The sequence below is a fragment of the Callospermophilus lateralis genome, chromosome 16 (genome assembly GCF_048772815.1).
Source record: "Callospermophilus lateralis isolate mCalLat2 chromosome 16, mCalLat2.hap1, whole genome shotgun sequence".
In the NCBI taxonomy this organism is placed as follows: domain Eukaryota; kingdom Metazoa; phylum Chordata; class Mammalia; order Rodentia; family Sciuridae; genus Callospermophilus; species Callospermophilus lateralis.
The window spans coordinates 24,511,164-24,534,514 of NC_135320.1; the positions used below are offsets into that span (position 1 = coordinate 24,511,164).

A 23,351-nucleotide genomic window follows, 5' to 3' on the forward strand; every position below is an offset into this window, starting at 1 on the left:
GAAAAGACATCCACAGACTGAAGGTGAAAGGTTGGGACAAAACATACCACTCCCAGGGACTGTGAAAGCAAGCAGGAGTTTCCATCCTCATATCAAATAAAGTAGACTTCAAGCCAAAGTTAATCAAAAGGGATAAAGAAGGATATTTCATACTGCTTAGGGACCCATACATCAACAAGATATAACAATTATAAATATATATGCCCCAAACAAACTCCTCTGAAGTTCAAGAGTCAAATAGACCATAACATAATAATTCTGGGTGACTTTCACACACCTTTTTTACCACTGGATAGATCTTCCAAACAAAAGCCAAACAAAGAAACTATGGAACTCAATATACCAATTAATAACTTAGACTTAAAAGACTTATATAGAATATTTCATCCATCAATGGAAGAATACACTTTCTTCTCAGTAGTAGATGAATCCTTCTCTAAAATAGACCATATATTATGCCACAAAGCAACCCTTAGTAAATACAGAAAAAAGTAGAGCTACTACCCTGCATTTTATCAGATCATAATGGAATGAAATTAAAAATCAATAATAAAATAAAAAATAGAAGCTACTCTAACACCTGGAGACTCAATAATATTCTATTGAATAAATAATGGGTTGCAAAAGACATCAAAGAGGAGATTAAAAAATTCTTAGAGATAAATGAGAACATTGTTGCAACATATCAAAATCTCTAGGACACTATGAAGGCAAGTATTAAGAGGAAAGTTCCTTGCATTGAGCTCATTCCTTAAAAGAAGAAAAAGTTAACAAATAAATGACCTAACATTACATCTCAAAGTCCTAGAAAAAGGAGAACAAAGCAACACCAAAAGCAGTAGAAGACAGGAAATAATTAAATCAATGAAACTGAAACAATTGAAAAAAATGGCAAAACAAAAAGTTGGTTCTTTGAAAAAAATAAATAAAATTGATAAACCCTTAGCCATGCTAACAAAGAGAAGGAGAGAGAAGACTCAAATTAATAACATCTGTGTTGAAAAAAGGAAATATCATGATGGACACTACAGAAATAAAGAGGATAATCAGAAATTATTTTGAAAATTTGTATTCCAATAAAATAGAAAATACTGAAGGCATCGACAAATTTCTAGAGTCATATGATTTGCTCAAACTGAATCAGGATGATATACACAAGATAAACAGATCAATTTCAAGCAATGAAATAGAAGATGTCATCAGAAGACTACCAACTAGAAAATCCCAGGACAGCTGAGTTCTACAAGGCCATCAAAGAAGAACTAATACTAATACTCATCAAATTATTTTATGAAACAGATAAAGAGGGAACACTTCCAAACTCATTCTATGAGGCCAATATCACTCTGATTCCAAAATCAGACAAGACACATCAAAGAAAGAAAACTTCAGACCAATATCTCTAATGAACATAGATATAACAATTCTCAATAAAATCCCTGCAAGTTGAATACAAAATCATATCAAAAAGAAAGTGTGCCATGATCAATTGAGTGGGGTTCATCCTAGGGATGCAAGTTGGTTCAACATACAGAAATCAATAAACATAATTCATTACATCAATAGACTTAAAGATAAGAATCATATGATCATCTCAATAGATTCAGAAAAAGCATTCAACAAAATACAGCACCCCTTCATGTTCAAAACACTAGAAAAACTAGGAATTACAGGAATATTTCTCAACATTGTGAAAGCTATCTATGCTAAGCCCCAGGCCAACATCATTCTACATGGCAAAAAATTGAAAGCATTCCTTCTAAAAACTGGAACAAGACAGGTATGCCCTCTTTTACCATTTCTATTTAACATAGTTGTTGAAACTTTAGTCGGAACAATTAGACAAAAGAAAGTAAAGGGATATGGATAGGAAAAGAAGAACTCAAATTATCACTATTTGCCGATAATATGATTCTATATCTAAAGGATCCAAAAAATTCCACCAGAAAACTTCTAGAACTAATAGAATTCATCAAAGTAGCAGGATATGAAATACATCAAAGGCATTTCTGTACATCATTTCTATACATCAAAGGCATTTCTGTACATCAGTGACAAATCCTCTGAAAAAGAAACCAGAAAAACTACCCTATTTATAATAGCCTCAAAAAAAAAAAAAAAAAAAAGAAAAAAGAAAAAAGAAAAGAAAAGAAAAGAAAGAAAGAAAAGAAAAAAAACTTAGGACTCAACAAAAGAGTTGAAAGACCTCTATAATGAAAACTACAGAATGCTAAAAAAGAAATTAAGGAAGACCTTAGAAGATGGAAAGATCTACCTTGTTCTTAGAAAGGCAGAATTAATATTGTCAAAATGACCATACAGATTTAATGCAATTCCAATTAAAATCCCAAAGACATTCTTCATAGAAATAGAAAAAGCAGTCATGAAATTCATCTGGAAAAATAAGAGACCCAGAATAGCCAAAGCAATTCTTAGCAAGAAGAGTAAAACAGGTGGCATCACTATACCAGACCTTAAACAATACTGCGGAGCAATAGTAACAAAAATGGCATGGTACTGACACCAAAATAGACTTATAGACCAATGTTACAGAATAGAGGACACAGAGACAAATTCACATAAATATAGTTATCTCATATTAGACAAAGGTGCCAAAAGCATACAGTGGAGAAAAGACAAATGGTGCGAGGAAAACTGGAAATCCACATGCAGCAAAATGAAGTTAAGCCCCTATCTCTTACCATGCACAAAATTCAACTCAAAGTGGATAAAGGACCTAGGAATTAAACCAGAGACCCAGTGACTAATAGAAGAAAAAGTAGACTGAAATCTTTATCATGTCAGATTAGGCCCTGATTTCTTTATAAGAATCCTGTAGCGCAAGAAATCAAATCAAGAATCAATAAATGGGATGGATTTAAACTAAAAAGCTTCTTCTCAGCAAAAAGAACAATCAGTGAGGTGAATAGAGAGCCTACAGAATGGAAATAAATTTTTACCACACGCACGTCAGATAGTTCACTAATCTCTAGGATATATAAAGCACTCAAAAATCTTAACATCACAAAAACAAATAACCCAATCAATAAATGGGCCAAGGAACTGAACAGACACTTCTCAGAAGAAGATATACAATTAATCAACAGATATATAAAAAAATGTTCAACATCACTAGCAATTAAGAGAAATGCAAATCAAAACTAAGATTTCATCTCACTCCAGTCAGAATGGCAGCTATTAAGAATACAAACAACAATAAATGTTGGCGAGGATGTGGGGGGAAAGGCACATTCATACATTGCTGGGGGGACTGCAAATTGGTGTAACCAATCTGGAAAGCAGTATGGAGATTCCTTGGAAAACTTGTAATGGAACCACCATTTGACCCAGCTGTCCCACTCCTTAGTTTATACCCAAAGGACTTAAGAACAGCATACTACAGGGGCACAGCCACATCAATATTTATAGCAGCACAATTCACAATAGCTAAATTGTGGAACCAACCTAGATGCCCTTCAGTAGATGAATGGATAAAGAAAATGTAGTATATATATATATATACACAATGGAATATTATTCAACATTAAAAGAGAATAAAATTATGGCATTTTCAGATAATTTAATGGAATTGGAGAATATTATGCTAAGTGAAGAAAGTTAATCCCCAAAAACCAAATTGCCAAATGTTTTCTTTGATATGTGGATGCTGATCCATAATGCAGATGGAGGGTGGAGCATGAGAGGAATGGAGGAACTTCAGATAGGAAAAGGGGAGGGAGGGAGTATGGCGGTAAGAAAGATGGTGGAGTGAGATGGACATCGTTACCCTAAGTACATGTATGAAGACTCAAATGGTGTGACTCTACTTTGTGTATAACCAGAGATATGAAAATTTGTGCTCTATATGTGTACTATGAATTAAAATGCATTCTGTTATCATCTATCACAAATTTGAATAAATAAATAAGTTTAAAAAATCAAGCCAGTCTTACAAATCTGAGGCTATTACTAATGTGTAAAAGTATGTTTGTAATTGTTCCTTGTGCGTGAATAGTGAATTCTGCCTGGACAAACAGACCATCAGACTCCATTTTGTTGCCTCTTTTCTTTAAAAGCAGTTTCTACTCCAGAGTAAACTTCCCAAGTGATGTGTTGAAACATCTAAAAGGTGAAACGAGTAGGACAAGGCAATTTTTGCAGAGAGATATAATTTTTGGGAAATGATCATTGACTAATAAGCCATTTGGAACTGCTTTTGGGATTTGTATGTTTGCACTTTCTTTTCTGTACTAGAGATTAAAATATTCTGCTTAAAATGTTTTAGCCATTGTTGCCCTAAAGTTTCGAAACCTGAGATTAAATCATTTGATTTTGCTGCTCTGACACCCCTACTTTTCCATGAAGTTATTAAAATTTTCTTCCAAAAAAATAGGGATTGATGCTATCTCTCAGAGAAGTAAGATTGGTGCCAGAGTGAGGGCCAAAAGCAAAAATTATCTGGAGTACCTGTAGGCACTTACACCATATCCTTGGTCTTGTTTATATAAACTGAGGACACAGTTCACTTGGTTGCATACTGGTGATGTACCCTTGTTTCATCTTGAGTGCCTCAGAGGATGCCAATGAGAAATTCAGCCTGACAGAGTCTGTTTACCACTGCATGTTAAATGCCAGTCTCTCTGGGCCAATTCAAAAGAACCCTTGCCCATCTAAAACAAAAGCCATTTTCCTTAAAAGAATGTGGATAGGAATGATAAGGCTAGACTTGAGGCTGCTGAATAGGCCAACATCCAATGTCCAACCTACACCTACTAGACTGGGTCAGAGAATCAAAGCCAGAGTAGTGTGAGTAGGAATCCTGAGATCACGTTTAGAATATTTATTCAGAAAGAACCAACCCAAGCTTTGGCTTGCTCCCCACAATTTGCATTCTTTTTTTTTTTTTTTTTAAAGCGAGAGTGGGGAGAGAGAGAGTGAGAGAGAATTTTTTAATATTTATTTATCTTTTTTTTTTAGTTTTTTCGGCAGGCACAACATCTTTGTTTGTATGTGGTGCTGAGGATCGAACCCAGGCCGCAGCATGCCAGGTGAGCACGCTACCACTTGAGCCACATCCCCAGCCCCCACAATTTGCATTCTTGAACCTTAGGCTCTTGAATAACTTAAGCATTAAGGATTCCTGGCTGGAAAGGAGGATACCATCAAGAACCTGGGCTAGTCACTAGCAGTGAGAAGCAACTAAGGCATGGTTGGTGGCTGCCAACCAAAGACCTAAGCCTTGGAAACTCTGTTAGGCACTTCTGCCTTCATGAGCATCTCTTTCAGAGGAAAGCAGACATTTCTGCTTGGTGTAAGGCCAGCAATGTATGTTAGGGATGAAACACAAGAGTTGAGAAAACGTAGTACAGTCTTTGTAAGACCAGAGGAAGAAGAAGAAAATGGGGATCCCCCAAGCATCTCTGGAAGGAAAACACTCACTAAAAAAACATTTTTTTCTTGGAAGAATTTGTGGCCCTGCCCTCCTACATAAGGGGATGGATGAAGAGAATTGATCAGAAGCCAGAATAATTTCCTTAGGCCCATCAAATAAGAAGAAATTAAACTACCTCACTTATGCTTTCTTAACGTGGAGGAGGATGGTGGGATGTATTCTGTTTAGTTTGTTTCAAACATGGTATCTACGAAATATGGGGTCAGAGTGGGCAGCAGGTTATGGGTGCTGATAACACCCTGGCACAGCCAGGCCTTCATCTTACAGCCTGCCTTCTTAGATATGGATCTGACAGCTGTGTGTCCTGCACAGATTCCATGTGTGTTCTCACTATTTCTGAAAAGAGAACCGAATTACAAAGAATTAGATCCCTAATCCTTCACAGACAGGAACTTCTTTACTTTGTCTTAGGCAAAGAGGCAAAACAGGTTCTCAGGAACCACACTAACAAGTTTTCATCATGACTAATTTATAGAAGAGGAAACTCAGACCTGGGAAGTTTGAGGAACTTGTTCAAAGCATCTCTATAGATGAAGTGCTGAGAGGTATTAATGGTGACCGCATATCCAAAGGGAAAGGGGGCAGCTGGTGTTGGGGAACATAGGACTCCATAGGTGGGACTGACCCACCACTCTAAGTCAGACAGGCTTAGTTTGGGATACAGCTGAAAGATTGGAATCGGTCTCATTTGCAATGGACAGCCACATCCTAGGAAGCAGTGGAGGTCTAGAAATGCCTCACCTGTCCTCTGTGAGGCAGTACCAATCTGTCATACATGGTAAGTCAAAGCAGAGGAGTCCTAGGTGGCACTGAGTTTTGTCTCAGTCCCATCAACCATGGTGAAGTGGGGATCCACTTACTTTTTTTTTTAGATGCCAGCTCGGCCTCCATAACACGGCATACCACATTCTGGTGGTCACCAAGGATCTGAAGGCAGTAAGCTCTCTGCAACTCTGTGACCTTGAGCAAGTCATGCTCTCACTAGAATCCTCATTTTCCTCCACGATAAAATGGGAGGTTAACAGTTCCTACCATACAGAGTTGATGTGAGGTTTAAAGGAGAGAATTTCTAAGACTTTGTAAGTGATAAAGCAACGTACACACTTTAGTCACAGCCACTGTGATGCCATCAGTGTTTTATATGCATTAACACAATGGCAGATTAATTCTTCACTTCGTAGATTGTTGTATATGAAAAAGGCATTTCACAGAAGTCACTGAGATACACAAACGGAGACTGAAAAACCCAACAAGATGCACAATACTAACAAGGGTCTGAGGTTAAATGAAAATAATAAACAATTTAAAACACAGGAAGCAAAACTCAACTAGCTATGTCATAACAACTCCCCGAGAGAGCTCTCCCCAGTGCCTGTTTTCACGGAATTGTACAGCTGTGGGCACAGGTTGCCAAGGGGAAATGAATTCATTATACTGCCACACACAATTAACAGGATACCTCCCTCTTTGAAATGGATATATCAATTTTAACTTCCTGTTAAAAATGACATTTACTCGGAATGCTATTTGATCCTGAGAAATGTAGTCTAAAGTTTACTTTTATTTTTTTCTGTAAAACCACAAAACGACAATTATTAGGATGTCACTTTCTCAGCGGGGTGGGGTTGGGCGGGGGAGCCCAGAAAAGTAAAATTGTAGTTGCAAGACACAAAAACAAAAGCATTAATACTGTTAATGTAATGATTTCATTAAAACTTACTTGTTAAGAAAAACTTACTCCCACCTACAAATATTTTTTTCTGTGTAAAAATGCATGCATTGCTACTATGACTTCTTATAATTTCCAGGATTAAGTCCCGACAATGTTATGCATTAGATATAGGCTAGTCCTGCTCACTGGTCTGTTTTCTCTCTACTTTTATCAAGTTGAAATTCCAGCACAGCCAGAGCACAGTGATTTGTGAGCTCAAATTTCCTAATTTGTAAAACACCAAGCAACCGCTCTCTGTAGGAGATTTCTCTTTGGAAATAATTTGACACCCTGAGTCCCTCAATTAAATTCAGAGAACATAGTTAAATTTTCATTCATTTCAGTTTGCTTTGGAAAATTAAATACATCGTTTCAAAGGACTGAGGACCTATAGTCGCACCCCTGGGAAATCATGTTCTTGGTCTCCTGTTTTATTTTTATTTTTTTTAAATGCTCTGTAATACCTTGTGAAATTAATCTCACACGGAAAAAGAAGCTTCCCAGCCCTCTAGCCTCTGGCATCGCTCACCTCTCAATCTCTGGTGTCAGCTGGAGTGGGTGTTTGTGCTGAATGTATGTGTTTTGGTCTCATAGGTCACTTGCATGAAAATGATTTTATCTTTTTCATGTTGCACCTGGTGGAGATGCACTGGCTGCCTCTCCTTGGACCTTTGGCCCATTGTACGTTCCAGCTTAAGATAGAAGGAATATTTTCAAGAGGACTGAATCTTGGGTGATAAAGAAAATTGATGAAGGTTCAGATCTGGGTACACATAGAAATTAAACCTGGGCTTTGAGAAGGAAAAAGAAACTTTGCTACGTACCCCCTTTCTGCTTGTCTTTTTGACCATTTAAACCAGAGGTCTGACTGTTCTTCTTCCCCTTTACTTTCTTTTCCTCTCCTCCACTATTTTTTCCATCCATCTTCAAAAATAAAATGCTTTTAAATTTTCCTTTAGGAGCATATTTATAACTTCACAGAACAACATTTATAGAGCCTGAGTGAGAATTAAGATGGCCATGGGCTGGCTTTCCTTGGTGGCATTTTCCCTACAGCTTCTGTCTATAATAAGCCAGTGACCTTGACATCCACACGTTCCTTCTACTATATAAAGGTTAAGGATGCTAAGATATGGGGGACCCACATTGTTCCACAGGCTCTGTCCTTGAGGTAATGATATGCCAGATAGAAGGGAACTAGGGATACTGGGGATAGGGAAAAGTTATTTACAACTTTATGTGGGCATTTGGGTCAGATCTTTTTAGCCAAGAGGACAAGCCATCAGACCTTCTCAGTCAACAGGAAAAGCCTGGTACTGGAAGTCACTGAACCACCAATGGGTGTCCTCTGTAGTTCTATGAAAACATTAAATAGGACAAGGAATGAACTGGGGCATAGGTATGTCATGGAAATGTATAGAGATATTAGCTCATGAAGCAGTTGACATCAAAACTAAAAATAGGGTTCCTCAGAACCGTGATGACTAATCACCAGATTGTAAAATTCAGACCAATCACTTAAGAGTATCTCAATCATCCTGGCCATGGTTGTGCTTGGCCCTGTGTGTGGGTTAAGAAAGAAGGTAAGACATGTCTGTTGGATTCCCTAAGGCCTGCCATTTGAAATAATGCCTTAAAGATGGTCAGCACCATTCTCCTCCAAGATCTCCCCAACAAATACCTTAAAAGCCCGTACCCACACACGTAAATGAGGACCCTCTTATTCCCCTTTAAGCCTGCAGACACAGGAAAATAAGAGGTAGATAATACATTTTGTTTCTAAAAAACACATATTTTGGGATCAATTCTTCAAACAATATAGCAATTCTAAATATAAATGTACTTAAACACAGTTTTCAAAATATATGAAGCAAAAACTGATAGATCTGCAAGGAAATATTTTTTTAAAAAATTACAACTATAGCCAGAGATCTCAAAATTCCTCTCTCAGCAATTGATAAAAGAGAAAATCAGTATGAATATGGGTAGAATTAGGACAGTACCATAAACCAACTGACTTCATTGACATGTGTAGAACTCGCTACCCCAAACAGGAAGTACTTGTGTTTTCAAGTAATGTGAAATATCTATCAAGGTAGATCATGTTCTGGGCCATAAAAATATCTTAATAAATATAAAAATATTGGAAACATAAAACATGTTCTCTGGCCACGACAGAATTAAACCAGAAGTCATAAAAATATCTAGAAAATCTCTAAATATCTAGAATTTAAATACCATTAATCGAACAACAACAATGACAACAACAAAATCAGTCTAAAGAGAAACTACAAGGTCAGTTAGAAAATATTTTGAATTAAGTGAAAATGAAAACATATCAAAACTTATGGGAGGCAGGAGAAGCTGTGATGGGAAGAAAATTTATAAGATTAAACACTTATTTTAGAAAAAAATAAATCTAAAATCAATAATCCAAGACCTCACCCCAACAAACTAGAAAGAGAAGAGAAAATTAGATGCAAACTAAACATAAGGAAGAAAATAATAAAGAGAAGAAATGAGGAAAATAGAAAAACTGACCAAAAAAGGATAGGAGGTGAGGGGGACCTAATAAATCCCAAAGCTGGCTCTTTTAAATGTTCAGTAAGACTAATAAAGAGTCAAAACAATTTTGAAGCCAGATCAAAGTTGGATAACTGTTGTTACCTTATTCTTTTTATTTGGTGACTTCCTTAAAGCTATAACAATCAGGACAATATGATATTGGTGGACAGACAGAGGTCAATGGCACAAAACAGTTCAGATATAGACCTATACATATATGGTCAATTGAATTTCCAAAGAAAAAGGACAGTCTTTCCAACAAAGAAAACAAAATTTTGTTAGTGGAATACATGAATATCTATATTAAAAAGAAACAAAAATAATAATAAACCTTGATTCACACCTCACATATACAAAAATTAACAAAATGATCTTAGATCAAATTTAAGAGCTGAAACTAAAAAGTTCTAGAAGAAGACACATAAGGAAACTTTATGATTTTGAGTTAAGAAAAAATTTCTTAAATAGAACATCAAAAAAGCCTAACTATAAAAGAAAAACTGATAAATTGAACTGTTAAACTAAAAAAACGATTGCTCTTCAATCTACATGGTTAAGAAATGAAAAGGAAAGCCACAGGCTAGAAGAAAATATTTGCAAAACATCTATCTGATAAGGGAGTTTTATCCATTATACATAAAGAACTTCTAAGACAACCCTAATAAAAGGTGGTTAAAAGATATGAACAGATACTTCACTAATGACAATATAAAAATGACTAATCAACACATTATAAGATGATAAACATTATTAATAGGCAGGAAAATAAGCCATAAGGAGCTATCATAAATATCCATTAGAATGGCAAAAATGTAAAAGATTGACATAATACCATGCTGGCTAGGATAGAAGAGTTAGGAGTTAGGAAACGTAACATTGAATAGACACTATGTAAAACATTTTGACAGCTTCTAATGAAGTTATACCTTTATCATACAAACCAGCAATTCCATTCCTAGGTATTTACTCAAGAGAAATGAAAATATATATTCCACATATGAATGCTTGTAGCAGCTTTATTTATAATAGACGAAGCTGCTAAAAACAAAAACATCCATTAAATAATGAATAGATAAATAAATTGTGGTATAGGCATGCAGAGGAATACTACTCAGGAATAAAAAACATCCAGATAATGATATATGCAATAAAATGAATTAATCTCTAAAGTATTATTCTAAGTGAAAAAAAAGCAGTCATAACAGTCCATATACTGTAAAGCTTTATTTATATGGCCTTCTAGAACCAGCCAAAAAAAAATGTAAAAAAAAAAAAAAAAAAAAAAACAACTAAAAAAGCTGATTTCAAAATCACGTATCTTTCATTTCTTCATCCATCCAATATTCTGTGACTGCATCTAACAGGTCCATTGCATCTTTGCTCTACCGGACAATGAGGTCTGCAAGGACCTTTAGGTGATGACTTGAGGATGGTGTCATCATGGGTTTTATAAAGTTTATGGCATCTAAAGGAGATAAGAGCAGCAACGTGAACACCAAGCTAAATGGAAATCAGTATGATAAGAAGGGTTTATGTATGACCATCTTGACAGGAAATACATTTTGAGAGATATAATGCATTCTCTATTTCACTAAAAATCTAATATTATTATTATTGCTACTCAGAATGATGGTGTTTGGCCAGAGTCTATAACCCTTCCCTGAAAACATCCTGAAGCATAGTATAAAGTGGTTAGGACTAGATTCTTTATTGTTCAAGGTTGTATCAATAGAAGAATCTACTCACTGAGTAGTCCCTTTATTTTTATGGTGAGGAAATTGAGATTCAAAGAAATTAAATGCCCAGAGTCAAATATAGGCAAGAAACTGATAGGCGAGTCCTTTCTCTTAATTCCATTCATCTTTCCACTGCCCCAAACCTTGGAAGAATTTCTACCAGACTCCTGTATCTATATTCAGGCTTGAAGAATATAATATGAATAGTGATTGTTCTATTCTTGAAATAGCAAATAGCTGTGACACAATAGTTTCTTACCACCATGACTTCATGCTCAGATGAAATACACAAAACAGGATTCTTTAAAGAAGTAGAGATTGGAGAGAGGTCAATGCCAAAGTCTCCATCTCCAATGCACTTGGTTCTCACTGTGGTGTGTGTGTGTGTGTGTGTGTGTGTGTGTGCGCGCCACCAAGTGGGGGCTTCCTCTGACCTTGAGGCATCTACTGTATCCAGCTCATGTATCAATCTCAGCAGCTGCTGAATTGATCCATCAAAGATGGAGACATTTCTTTGGAAACCCCTATTGTCTGCACAGCTCCCATTAAATTTGGACAGCTTCTTCCAGATGAGGCCACTAAGCTGCATTGGGAAGGGGGGAAAGAGAATGGGGGCAGGGGGAGGGGAGAAGGGGGGACACTCATTGCTGCTATGCCCACCCCTGTAAAAATGTAATTGCTACATAGATTACCAATAAAATGCTCAACTGTCCACAGGGATAGGGTGGGGATGAAGGGAAATTCCTGTATTCACATGTAGGTATAATGGGCAGGTAAGTGTTGTACAAAGAGGAAGGGCAACAGATGGAAGCAGATTGGCTCAGGCAATCATCACAACAAAGCATCATCAAGAAATTAGGCCTCACATAACAAGGGTAGTTGTTATGATTTGAATGTGCCCCTCAAAAGTTTGTGTGTTGAAAATTTAATCCCCTAATTTATATATTACTACTATCTGGAGATGGAAACTTTGTGAGATAATTGAGATTAGATGAGGTTGTGAAGATGGAGTCTCCACAATGGTATATTAGTGACTTTGTAAGAAAAGGAAGAGAAATCAGAGCTAGCATACTTGCTTTGGCCAGGGGATGCCCTACACCATGTTACGATGTAGCATGAGGCCTTCACTAGATCCTGATGCCATGCTCTTGGATTCCCTGGCTTCTGGAACTGTAAGCTAAGTAAACTTCTGTCCTTTTAAAATCACCTAGTCTCTGCCACTGAGTTATAGCAACAAAAAACAGTCTAACACAGCACAGCCTGTCACGATTTCCTTCTCCCACCTCGTTATTCCCTTCTTTTCTGAGGTTGACTAGGTCATGGTGTAACTTTTTCAAAACAAATTTAAAAATTGGCCCTTGAAAAAAAATCTAAAAAAATCTACAAAATTCCCTTTGTACCAATTGAGTGTACAGCACATGTGGTCCAGGATGAAAACATGGAAAGCAATTTTGCAGCTAAAGGCCAGTTTATATATGGGGTCTTTGCATAGTTTCCTGGCAGGAATGGGGCTCAAAGTTCACCCTGTAAAAGGCTGGATGAAAATCAGCACCTTTCATGAGATTCAGATTTCTCAATCCAAACCTTGTTAAGATTTTTTTTTTCCTTAGAGGATTGAGAAGGCAACAATGCTCATCTGATCTAACACAAAGGAGAAGCCCTGTTCACCATTGATGGAGGAAGGGACAACTGGATTTTGCATGACCAATTTCTAAGACATAATCTGCAGGTGTACTTGGGTGATGGATAGGTGTCACTGTGTCAGTAGATATAAGGAAAACACCTGAAAATAGAAAATATATCAGCAAGGGAGTCTGAGATGCCTAAAGCAGCCTCACTCCCAGACATGGGACCATTTATTGAAGACAAGTAAGACCAGCAGTGGTCAAGGAGAACTCTTATACAACATCCTAAATTTTCATGGTAAGACTAGTGATGCAGTATGAAATTCCAACAAACCTTGCACTAGATAAATATTCATCTGGTAAATTGGATTCTGGAGTGGTGAAGGTGAATTAGGCCTGCAAAAAATTCAAAGTCCTGCAATTTTGCTACTATTGACCCGTCCATATGCCATTTCAGGGATCAAAGAGCGGTATTCCATCCTGAATAGGTTTGCTTCTCTTTGTGCAAGCCCCTTTCTTAAAGGCTGAGATCTGCCTAAGTAAGGAGCTTTGCAATACTAAAGGTCAATCCACTGTGCCCAGCCCTACCCTACTTGTCTCACCCTCTCCTGACCACACAGGCATATGAATGAATATCAGTGCACACGACATGGGCTCAGTGGATGGCAGCCATGAAGCATGACACTCCCCCTGCAGCCTCAGAGAATATTAAAAGATATATATATATATATAGTGACAAGCCCCAAACCTATATTCTCAGAATATTAAGAGAACTCTTCAGACAATTATTCAGATCCACAATTAGGTCGTGCTTCTAATAAAACATTAGTTTTATTAGAAACTAATTTAAAACAAACTTATTAAAAACAAACATGTTGTTTTCTTTCCCCCCATTTGCACCCCCAAAGTCCATGTGCTACACTTCTACTGTTCTTTACCACAAATAATGTGGGGAGGAGTTGGGCCGCTGAGCAGACTCTAAGGATGCCCAGAACATTTGAGGGTGCAGTTTTCAAGCTTAACTATTAGATGGTGGAATGGATCCTGCTCACACTCAGTTACCGACAAGCAGGGACCCATGGAGGTCCCATAGCTGCTGCTGAGCAGAGAGCTCATAAGGCAGAAAAGAAGCCTGTGGTGGGGGCTTCCAGGAGATAGGCAGGGACTATTGAATGGTGTTAGGACTTTTCTCTGGTTCTGATTCCTCAGGTCTGGGAAGTGCACATTGATCTCCAGCTCTTTATTCCTTCAGATCTCATCTGGCTGCACTCCCCTGCTGCCCCCCATTATTGCTACACCCATGGTACCTTGTTCTCAGAATTCTCTTCCCCCACAGGCTGAGGGTTCAAAGAGAACCCATAGTCACCCAGTCCCTCTGCTTCCCATGTGGGGACTGCCTAGGACAGTTTCCCTGAGAGCATCCCTGTCCCCCTCCTGGGCATCTCTAAGTGGGCAGAGGAAATACTGCTCCTTAATCTATGGCACCCTGCACATTCCTGAATGGGACCTTGGTTGCTCCTCCCTCAGCTGAAGAGCTGTGAGTCCTCATAGCACCATGGACACCTTGTGCAACTGGCCTCCTTAATAGCCATCCTGGAGGGGTCTCTCCTACTGGATTACTGAATAATTGCCCACAGAGTCACTGTTCTGAGTTAAGGTTTCCCACCATCCAGGAATAGATCCCGTAGCAATTCTCCTCAGGAAAGTGCCTTGAGGTGATTGCATTGCAGGGACTTGAGGCCTTGAGTGTTATCTGTGAACAGGGTCCATTTTAGACGACTGAGCCTCAAGGTTGGGAATCAATTCATCTCTGGGTCTACAGAAGAGGAATATTATGGAAGAATCTACATGAGATGTTAGTCAAGGGAAAAGAAAATATTTCCTACCCATTAAAGCAAAAATCAAGCACTGAATCTGATTCCAGATGTAGTGAAGGATAAGAAAAGCCAAAAGTGCTAGGCAGATTGCTAACTCCTGTGAGAAAACAAGAAGAAAGCTTCACTGATTTTATCACAGTTTTTTTTTTTTTCCCCAGCATTGTTTAGATGGGCTTTTCATTTTGGAACATATACCTAACTACATGCTCCTCATGGAGTGATTGTTCTACTATTTGCAGAAAACAGCTCTTTCTCCTCAACTTACATAAAATATAATAATTCCCACAAACTTTCTAGACATAATCAGTCCACTCCAATTTTATTTCTACCTACAACTACCTCGAAAGATTTCCTCACACCAAACATTTACTTTTGTCATTTTGCATCTGTGAAAATAAATGTCACCAAAGCATGTTGCTTTTAATTTTCCAATAATCATTTCTTTTTATTATCTCATGAAATTGAAGTCCCTTGAGCAGATGCAATCAAGAAAACAAGTCATTTTTCTGATGTTTTAAAACACGTTGTTCATAATCCCCTGATGAGGGAGGAGCACAGAGCTAGAGAATGCTTCCCTACAGCCTCTTGTTGGGGTAACACTCACACCCCACAGTCATTTAAGAATGCTCATGAGAATGAGTTACCATGAACATTCTTCTTCATGAAGAAACTGGAAAACATTTCTTCTATGAACTCTTCGGGACATGCAAACATCTAACTAGGCGTTAGGGAGAAGACATGGATTTCAAGCTTTCATTAAAAAAGAAGAAAAAGAAGAAGAAAGTAATCAAGAGTCTCTTTTCAAAAAAGTAGGTAAACCTGCGTTGTCCTGCCCCCAGGAGAACAAACTTAGGAAGCACAGGTTTAATCAAGCCAAGACTATCTCTGTTCAGCCATTGCTAGCACACCCCCAAAACCTCAGAATCTGAGGTTATCTTCCAGAGCAGACTTAAAACCAATACAAACATGCTCCTTGGAGGTTTCTGGGAATGATACAGAGGCAGGTGATTAGTCTTTGGAAGTCCAGAGGGGACACAGAAAATGTTGAGCAAAAGCAAGTGGATGCTGCAGAGAAGAACCAGGGACACCAGCCAGTCACTGCAGACAAAGCAGATCTCAACAGCATGCCTAAAGGGCCAGGCTTGCTTGCGCCCTGTCCCCTGTGAGGACAGGTGTGAGGTCACCACGCACAGGCAGAGTGAAATCAAATTGATTTTGTTCTTGGATAGAACGCTTTAAAAAACAAGCCAACATCAGAGGGTGAGGTGTTCCTATATTTTTCTGAGGGCCATGCTTTCTCTCTGCCCTTTGAAAGCCCTTCTTTCTTGCTGCGGCCTATTCCAGCAGGGACACAGGGGACACAGGAAAGCATTCAGGCACAAGAGCTTGGACACTAACCTGAGAAGTAGCTGCAGGTGAACTAGTTTCCTTACCACTCACTGCTGCCCTCTCATTGGCTACGGCTTCTGTCACTTCTGCCTTCTGTACATTTGACTCCTCAGAACTTGGAGGCCCTATGTGCCCCAGACTTTCGCTCCCTGAGGTGCAAGGTGGGTTGGTGGTGGCTTTCCGGGTTTGGCCTTTATACCAACTAGGGTAAAACAAGGGATCCGCAGTTTCCGCTGCTGCAGGAACTGGAGTTTCAGACTCTGTGGTCTGCTGAGAGCCAGTGGGCACAACCTCCCCCTTAATAAAGATAGATAAATTCAAAAATAAAAAAAAGAAAGAAAAAGAAAACGCAATTGATTTTAGTTCCCTTCCCTTCAGGTTTGAACACTGTGAGTTCTCTGTGCACAATGCCTGGTTTAGCGTCTGTTGTATTTCACCCCCTTCTGGAAGAACTAGGGGCAGAATGCTGACCTCAGGGCTCCTCTGACAGGCCTCTGGATATTTTCTGTGCTTTTATTTCACTAGGTAGTAGCCCAGGCAAATAAGAAACAGAAGCTTCAAGTCAAAATTGCTTATAAAGTATCAGGTATAGGAGAAGGGTCAAAGTATTGATCAGAATTAACTTTTTGGCAATATATGTGGGCCCCCAAACTGCTTTTCAAAAGCCAACAACCTCATTGATCAAATCTAACCCTCATTTAAGTTACTACCCTTCTTTCAATTTTGGTGCAACAGGTATATCCAGAATTTCAAGATTCTAGGAAGTATAAATACTACAAAAATTTTAAGCCTCATTTGCTATGGAGACAGAGCATAGAATATAATTCCATCGCTGAGTTTCCCCTCTGGGGTTTTATTTCTACAGATGATTTCAACCCATTTTGAAAGCAGGTGCAAAAGCAGGGCTCCTCTTTGATGAGTCTGCATTGCCCACAAACTCAACAGGTTGGATCCTGTCTGCTGAAGTGTCATGAAGTCAGCACAAAAGCTTGAAAACTGGACAGTGACCTCCTAGAAACATAAGGTTAGCTGATCAGGTGCAGCCTCTGGGATGAGCTAACATCCTAAAATGTCTTAAACAGTCCTGCCAACAGAGTCTCATCAAATGACAAACATAGAAAACCAGGCTTAATTTGGTTGCCCACTGAAGGAAAGATACAGTTGCACATTCAGGCGAGCAACATGAACGTATAGTAGTGTAGTTTCTCTGTTTTGTATAGAAAATTCAAATTTCTGCAAGTATGATCACTTTCACTTCTCACCTTATATTATTTGTCACACTATACCCTATTTGTTAAGCAACAAAAAGTGACCACATCCAGATCAAGCAATTCTCTGTGAGTTTACATTTCTCTCTCTCTCTCTCTCTCTCTCTCTCTCTCTCTCTCTCTCTCTCACACACACACACACACACACACACACACACACACACATTTTCAAAGACCACCTCACATCTGGGAGTGTTACTGGTGGAAAGTGGTATTAGGTCTTGCCACCCAGCTATAACAACAGGGAACCTGTTGAATCACTTAAGGGAATTTTCTCCCTAACACTGTCCTGAAAAAATTTGTCTGCTATATACAAACATCTGTCATATAGTTATCTTTTTCTTAAGACAGAATAAGTTGTTTGGGGTGTTCAGAAAGGAGGAACACTTGTAGAAAGGAACTCATGAATGGCTACCTGTGTCACTGGGGTATCCACAGCAGGTGGCAAGGTTGGAGGTGGCTCTGAAGAGGAAACTGGAAGTGCCCCGGGGACAGCCTGGAGCTCTGAGACCAGCTGAGAGGTCTCCGAGGCTTTTGCAGGACTTTCATCTTCTCCTGATGACTCTATTTGAATATTTTCCACCTCTTCCACTTCTACTGCTTCCTCTCCTTCTTCTTCTTCTCCTTCTCCTCCTCCTTCTTCCTCGTCTTCATCTTCTAGTAAGGTATTTTTAAGCTTGTTATGACTACCACTGCAGCCATGGAAATAGCTAATGGTCAGTACTTATGGCTCAAGTTAAGGTCAGAGCTAGGGATTCCTCTCCAACACTTGACAGTGGCCATAGTGTGCCATGCTGGGGCCTGTGCTTCAGGTTAAATTTGGACAAGATAAATGTGAAGAAACCATCGCCTTCCTCTTTGCTGTCCTCCCCAAAGCAAAGTCCCATACCCAATGCACCCCCCACTTCACCCCCACCCCAGCAGCCTGCTTATGTTTTTATCATATTGTGCCACCTCTGCAAGCTTCTGGAGGGCTGGGATTGTTGCTTATTTATCTCTGTCAAACTAAGTGCAACCCTCTTCCCTATCTCTGAAAACACACTTGTTTTCATTTCTTACCTCCTTTGTTCAGTTTTTGCAACAATTAGCACCATGACTCTTTTCCTAACTCACTTCATATTCTCTCAGGCAACAATAAAGACAGACAATATTAAGTACATTTTTTAAAAAGACCTGTTACGAAGATTTGCCTCTACTATTGCATCCATGGATGCTGGTGCATTATTAGAGGTCTAGCCATGGAGTGTTTGTGGAGAATGGTGATAGAGAAAGGGAGAGCAGTGACTGAGGTTGGGGGTCTCTGACGGCTTCATGGCTGTGGTATACCTGTTGCCTGGGAATGATTCTGTAAAGGGTACGGGATTCCCAATTGCTATGGTGACGTCCCATCCAAAAAGGCTCTGTGCAAGAGTCTTATCGGCTTCGACCTTGATCTTAGGCACATAGCTCCCAGGGATAGAGGAATTCTGAGCATGCAAGACAACCATAATATTTCACCAGCTGCTACTCCTGAGCCTGCCCACTTCACAGTAACTTTAGACAATGGGCTTCTTGAGTGCTGCACAAAGCTCCTAACATTGCTCATTGCAACTTTGGAAAAGCTACATAGATGTTTCTAGTCCTGTCACTTTCTTGGGCACAAAGAGTAATGCTTTTATAGTCTTTTAACTTGATTATGAGACATATATACATAAAACTTGCTGGAACAGCTCTTTAGACACCGCTTCTCCATCAGAGAGCAGTGCTCCACCTGATCCCAGCCATCTATGTGTGTGTGTGTGTGTGTGTGTGTGTGTGTGTGTGTGTATTTCTTAATCCCCCATCACCCCTCGATGGTACTGTGAGTTTGGCCATGTTGGTCATGGTAGTGTTATCATCTAGTTGGGCTAGGATGAGTCAAAGTGATCACATTTGGGGTCAACTTCACAGTTATTTTCCTCTTTTTAATTATTTCATCAGGATAAATTTCTAAGAGTTGGATTTCTGAGCCAAAGGTGAGGAGATGTTCATAGCTTCTGAAATCTGTTTGGTCACATAGACCTGACCTTGTTTCCAGGTTGTGACTTAGTCTATGACGTGTTCCTATTCTTGTCCTCTAATGAATGGTCAATCGGATGCACTAACATATCTAGCCCAGTGTCTTCTATGTTTTTTTATTTTTATCTCATCCTTAATCTTGCTCTTTTTTTCCCCATTTTAGTGGTATTTATTCCAGCAACCACAACATTGCTATAAAGCATAATTTTAAACAGATATGCTCAGATATTTTAATTAGCAACTTTCACATATATAGATTTATGAGTTGATTTTGGTGTTCAAGGAGCCCACAGAAGTAAGAGAATCATCGTTAGAGAAATGGAGTTAAGTTGAAGCTTGGAGGAGATCACATAAAAATGATCGGACTCCTGCTTAGATCTTCCTAAGTTGACCATAAATAAGCCATCTGCAATAGCAGCCCCTAAGACAAATGACAAAAGAAGACAATCACACATGGTGAATGGTTTTCAGAGGAGTTCTTCTCCAACATAGATACTAAATGGATGGCAGCTCATTCTTTGAGAAAGCAGTATCTGGATACTTAGTAGTAATCCTATCAGCCAAAGTGATTATTTCTTTTTCTTTTGGGGCAGGGTGGGGTGGATACCAGGGATTGAACTCAGGGGCACTCGACCACTGAGCCACATCCCCAGCCCTATTTTGTATTTTATTTAGAGACAGGGTCTCACTGAGTTGCTTAGCACCTTGCTTTTGCTGAGGCTGGCTTTGAACTCAAGATCTTCCTGTCTGATCCTCCAGGGCCATTGGGATTATAGGCACGTGCCACCATGCTCGGTCAAAAGGATGATTTCTTGGATCACATCTCTGTATCTTAAGAATTGGAAGAAGAACATGAAGATGAATGTGGGCTCATTCTTCTGCCATGTGTGAGTCATGTTCTGACTCTGCCAGTATTTCTTCTTTGCAATCAGGGCAGGCAGCCAGTGGATCAGCCACGGAGGAAACAATGGGAATTTTCTTAGCTTGAAAGTAATCATAGGCCTCTCTCCACAGACCAAGAGTGTGTATTCTTCCCACTGCTCTGGATTCTCTCCACCACCTTCTCATAGGGTTCATCCAACACATTCACCCCCTTCACTTGGATGATGATGGCCTCATCCTCCAGCCCAGCCACATCAGCAGGGCTACCCTTCTGTACCTCTTTGATGAATGAGACTGGCAGACCCTGAATTGCATTTAAGTGAAAACCATAGCCATTTTTATCTTTAATCAGCCTGCAGAGTTTAGGCCTATGATCTGCTACTTCCTCGGTAGTATCTGGACTTGAGACCTCCAGAGGAACAGGGATAGAAGCTGGAGCCTCTTTGATAGAACCATTAGGCATTTCTTGACTTTGATAGTAGAAAAATGGAGAAAACCGAGCCAGGCTATATATATATATATATATATATATATATATATATATATATATATATATATATATTCCATCCTTTGTCTACCACCAACAGTGAAGTCTGATCTCCACCCTTTTTAATCCTTTTTAACCACACTGTCATGATCAAAGGTTTCCACAGACTCACCATTGACAGCAACTACCAGGTCACTGTTCTTCAAGCCAGCTGCCTCTGCTGGGCTTCCAGAATCGATGTCCTTGATGATCTGACCTTTCTGTTCTGAGCATGCCTTCAGACAGAACCCATAGCCATTGCTTCCCTTCATTATCTCCACAACTCAGGGCTGATGAGGCAGGAGTTTCAAACTGGTTGTTTCCCCCTTGAATTGTAACTTCCGTTCTCTATGATGCTTGTCAGTTTCTTTGTTCGTAAGCAGGAACATGACAGGGCTTCCTGATGACTTCACTTTCCCCACTACTTCCTCATGGCTGGCATTCTCCACATTCCCTCCATTTACTTCAATCAGGTGATCAGCAGCCAGGACACCAGATTTCATACCCACACCCTGAGGAGTGATAGCAGTCATGTACATTCCCTTTTTATCTTGAATGAGAGATGCCATAGCTGTTCTCCTCCTTCACCAGGTAGCAGAGCCGGGGTTGGATCCAAGTCTCCACTGCTCCATTCATCACAGGGGCCAGTTTCTTATCCAACTCTTTCAAGTCTACCTTTTTTTTTTTTTTTTTATGACTTTCTCATAGGAATCTCCACCCAGAACTAGTAAAGTCACTGAATTCCCACTCTTCCTGACCAGATCCACCACCTGCATATGCTCTACCTTGTTGACAAAAATACTGTTGATCCTAAGAACTCTGTCTCCATCCAGAAGAACAGACTTCTCTGCTGAGCTACCTTCTCAAATCACCCTGACCAGGTGGTCATCAGTTTCCTTCTCAATTCTCAGGAAGAAGCCATAGCTTTGCCCTTCTTTTTTGGACAGTTGACATTCCCAAGGGATTGAAGGTGGAGGCCATTTCTTTACCTGGATGGAAGAGGAGCTGCTCTGTCCCTCAGGGATTCTCTCTTCTGTGAGCACTAGTCTTGGAACCCACTGAACTTTGAACAAAGATCAATTTAGAAGTTGATGTACAGGATGTGTGGTCTGAGTTCAAGTGACCTCTGCACTCCTTCTGCCAGTTGGCTGGTCCCTGAACTGGAAAACCTGAGAAACCCTCAGTAATCCCAGCTCTCTGGCCCACCTGCCTGGAGGTGCAGGGAGGGGCTTCTTGTCTTCACTCCCAGACAATGAGGAAGGGGGTAGGGGAGAACAATCAGGAAGTAGGTGGTTCTGCATTCCTTCTTCTCTTCTTTGGGCAGATGCCTTGGCCACCCAAACAACCCTCAATTCTGTTACAACTGTCTCTACTGTCTCCCATCCTGGGGCCAGGGCCAGGGATTATTACCAGAACACCCTCCCACACTAGGGGCATCCTTGGGAGTAGTAACCTGTACACTGTGGGGGTTCCCACCTAGAAGAAGGCAGAGTGCGTCAATCAACCCCAGTAAGTGGGGCAAATCCCCTCAGTTTACCCATCCTTCCTCCTACTGCTCTAGGAATTCTCACTTGCATGCTTCCTGAGCCCAGCAGCAAAGCCTCCTTAATCTTACTGCTGATGACACTTTACATCTCTGTGACTAACACTTTTTGTATGGTCAAGATATCATCATAATCATCAACTGTTAAGTATTTGACTACCCAAAGACAAATGCCTGATAATGGGATTAAACAGGCATTATGATGTGCAAAGCTGAATAAACACTGTCAACACACTATGTGATCCTATTACAAAACAGAGCTTTGTCATGTTGGATTATGGTCTTTCTGAAGTTGTCAACATCCATTCTGGAGGTGATTCTGAATCCTCCCTTCCTCCCACCCAACTCTTCTGCAGCTTTCCCACACCTGAAATTTTGGCCAAATGGTCAAAAGAATAACAAACCTCTGTAGAAATCAATCTCACGTATTATTTTTTCTTCTCTATGGAGGTTGACTGTGAAGTGGCTCATGTTCTCATAACCATGTTCTATTTTCTCCATCTGAAATGCCTTTGATGCTTCTGAGATTCTGCAACAGACAGGTTGTCATTTCTGTCACTGTTTAAAGTTTGATAGCCTTGGGTAAAAAAGAAAATGTGTATTTTTTCCATAAAATAAAAACTACTTACTTTTGTAACAGGGTTTTGGCATTCTGTGAAAGCAAACAAGAGACAGGCTTACTTAGATTCTTTTCATCCAAGATGCTGGGTGAGACTTAATCCTTTCCTTTGCTGACCCTG

At 39.5% G+C, this 23,351-nt stretch overlaps 1 protein-coding gene and 1 pseudogene across 1 annotated transcript in view; both read right to left on the minus strand.

Annotated features, from left to right (window-relative positions):
* Trim55 (tripartite motif containing 55) overlaps positions 1 to 23,351 on the minus strand; it is a 51,915-nt gene that overhangs the window by 5,791 nt on the left and 22,773 nt on the right. The window contains exons 6-9 of the mRNA XM_076835606.1: positions 23,241 to 23,263; positions 23,016 to 23,140; positions 18,039 to 18,280; positions 16,365 to 16,652 (exon numbers count right to left, since the gene is read on the minus strand). Coding sequence (XP_076691721.1) covers positions 16,365 to 16,652; positions 18,039 to 18,280; positions 23,016 to 23,140; positions 23,241 to 23,263 — 678 coding nt within the window. The remainder of the gene's footprint in view (positions 1 to 16,364; positions 16,653 to 18,038; positions 18,281 to 23,015; positions 23,141 to 23,240; positions 23,264 to 23,351) is intronic.
* Positions 20,531 to 22,049, minus strand: LOC143381845 (Na(+)/H(+) exchange regulatory cofactor NHE-RF3-like; annotated as a pseudogene).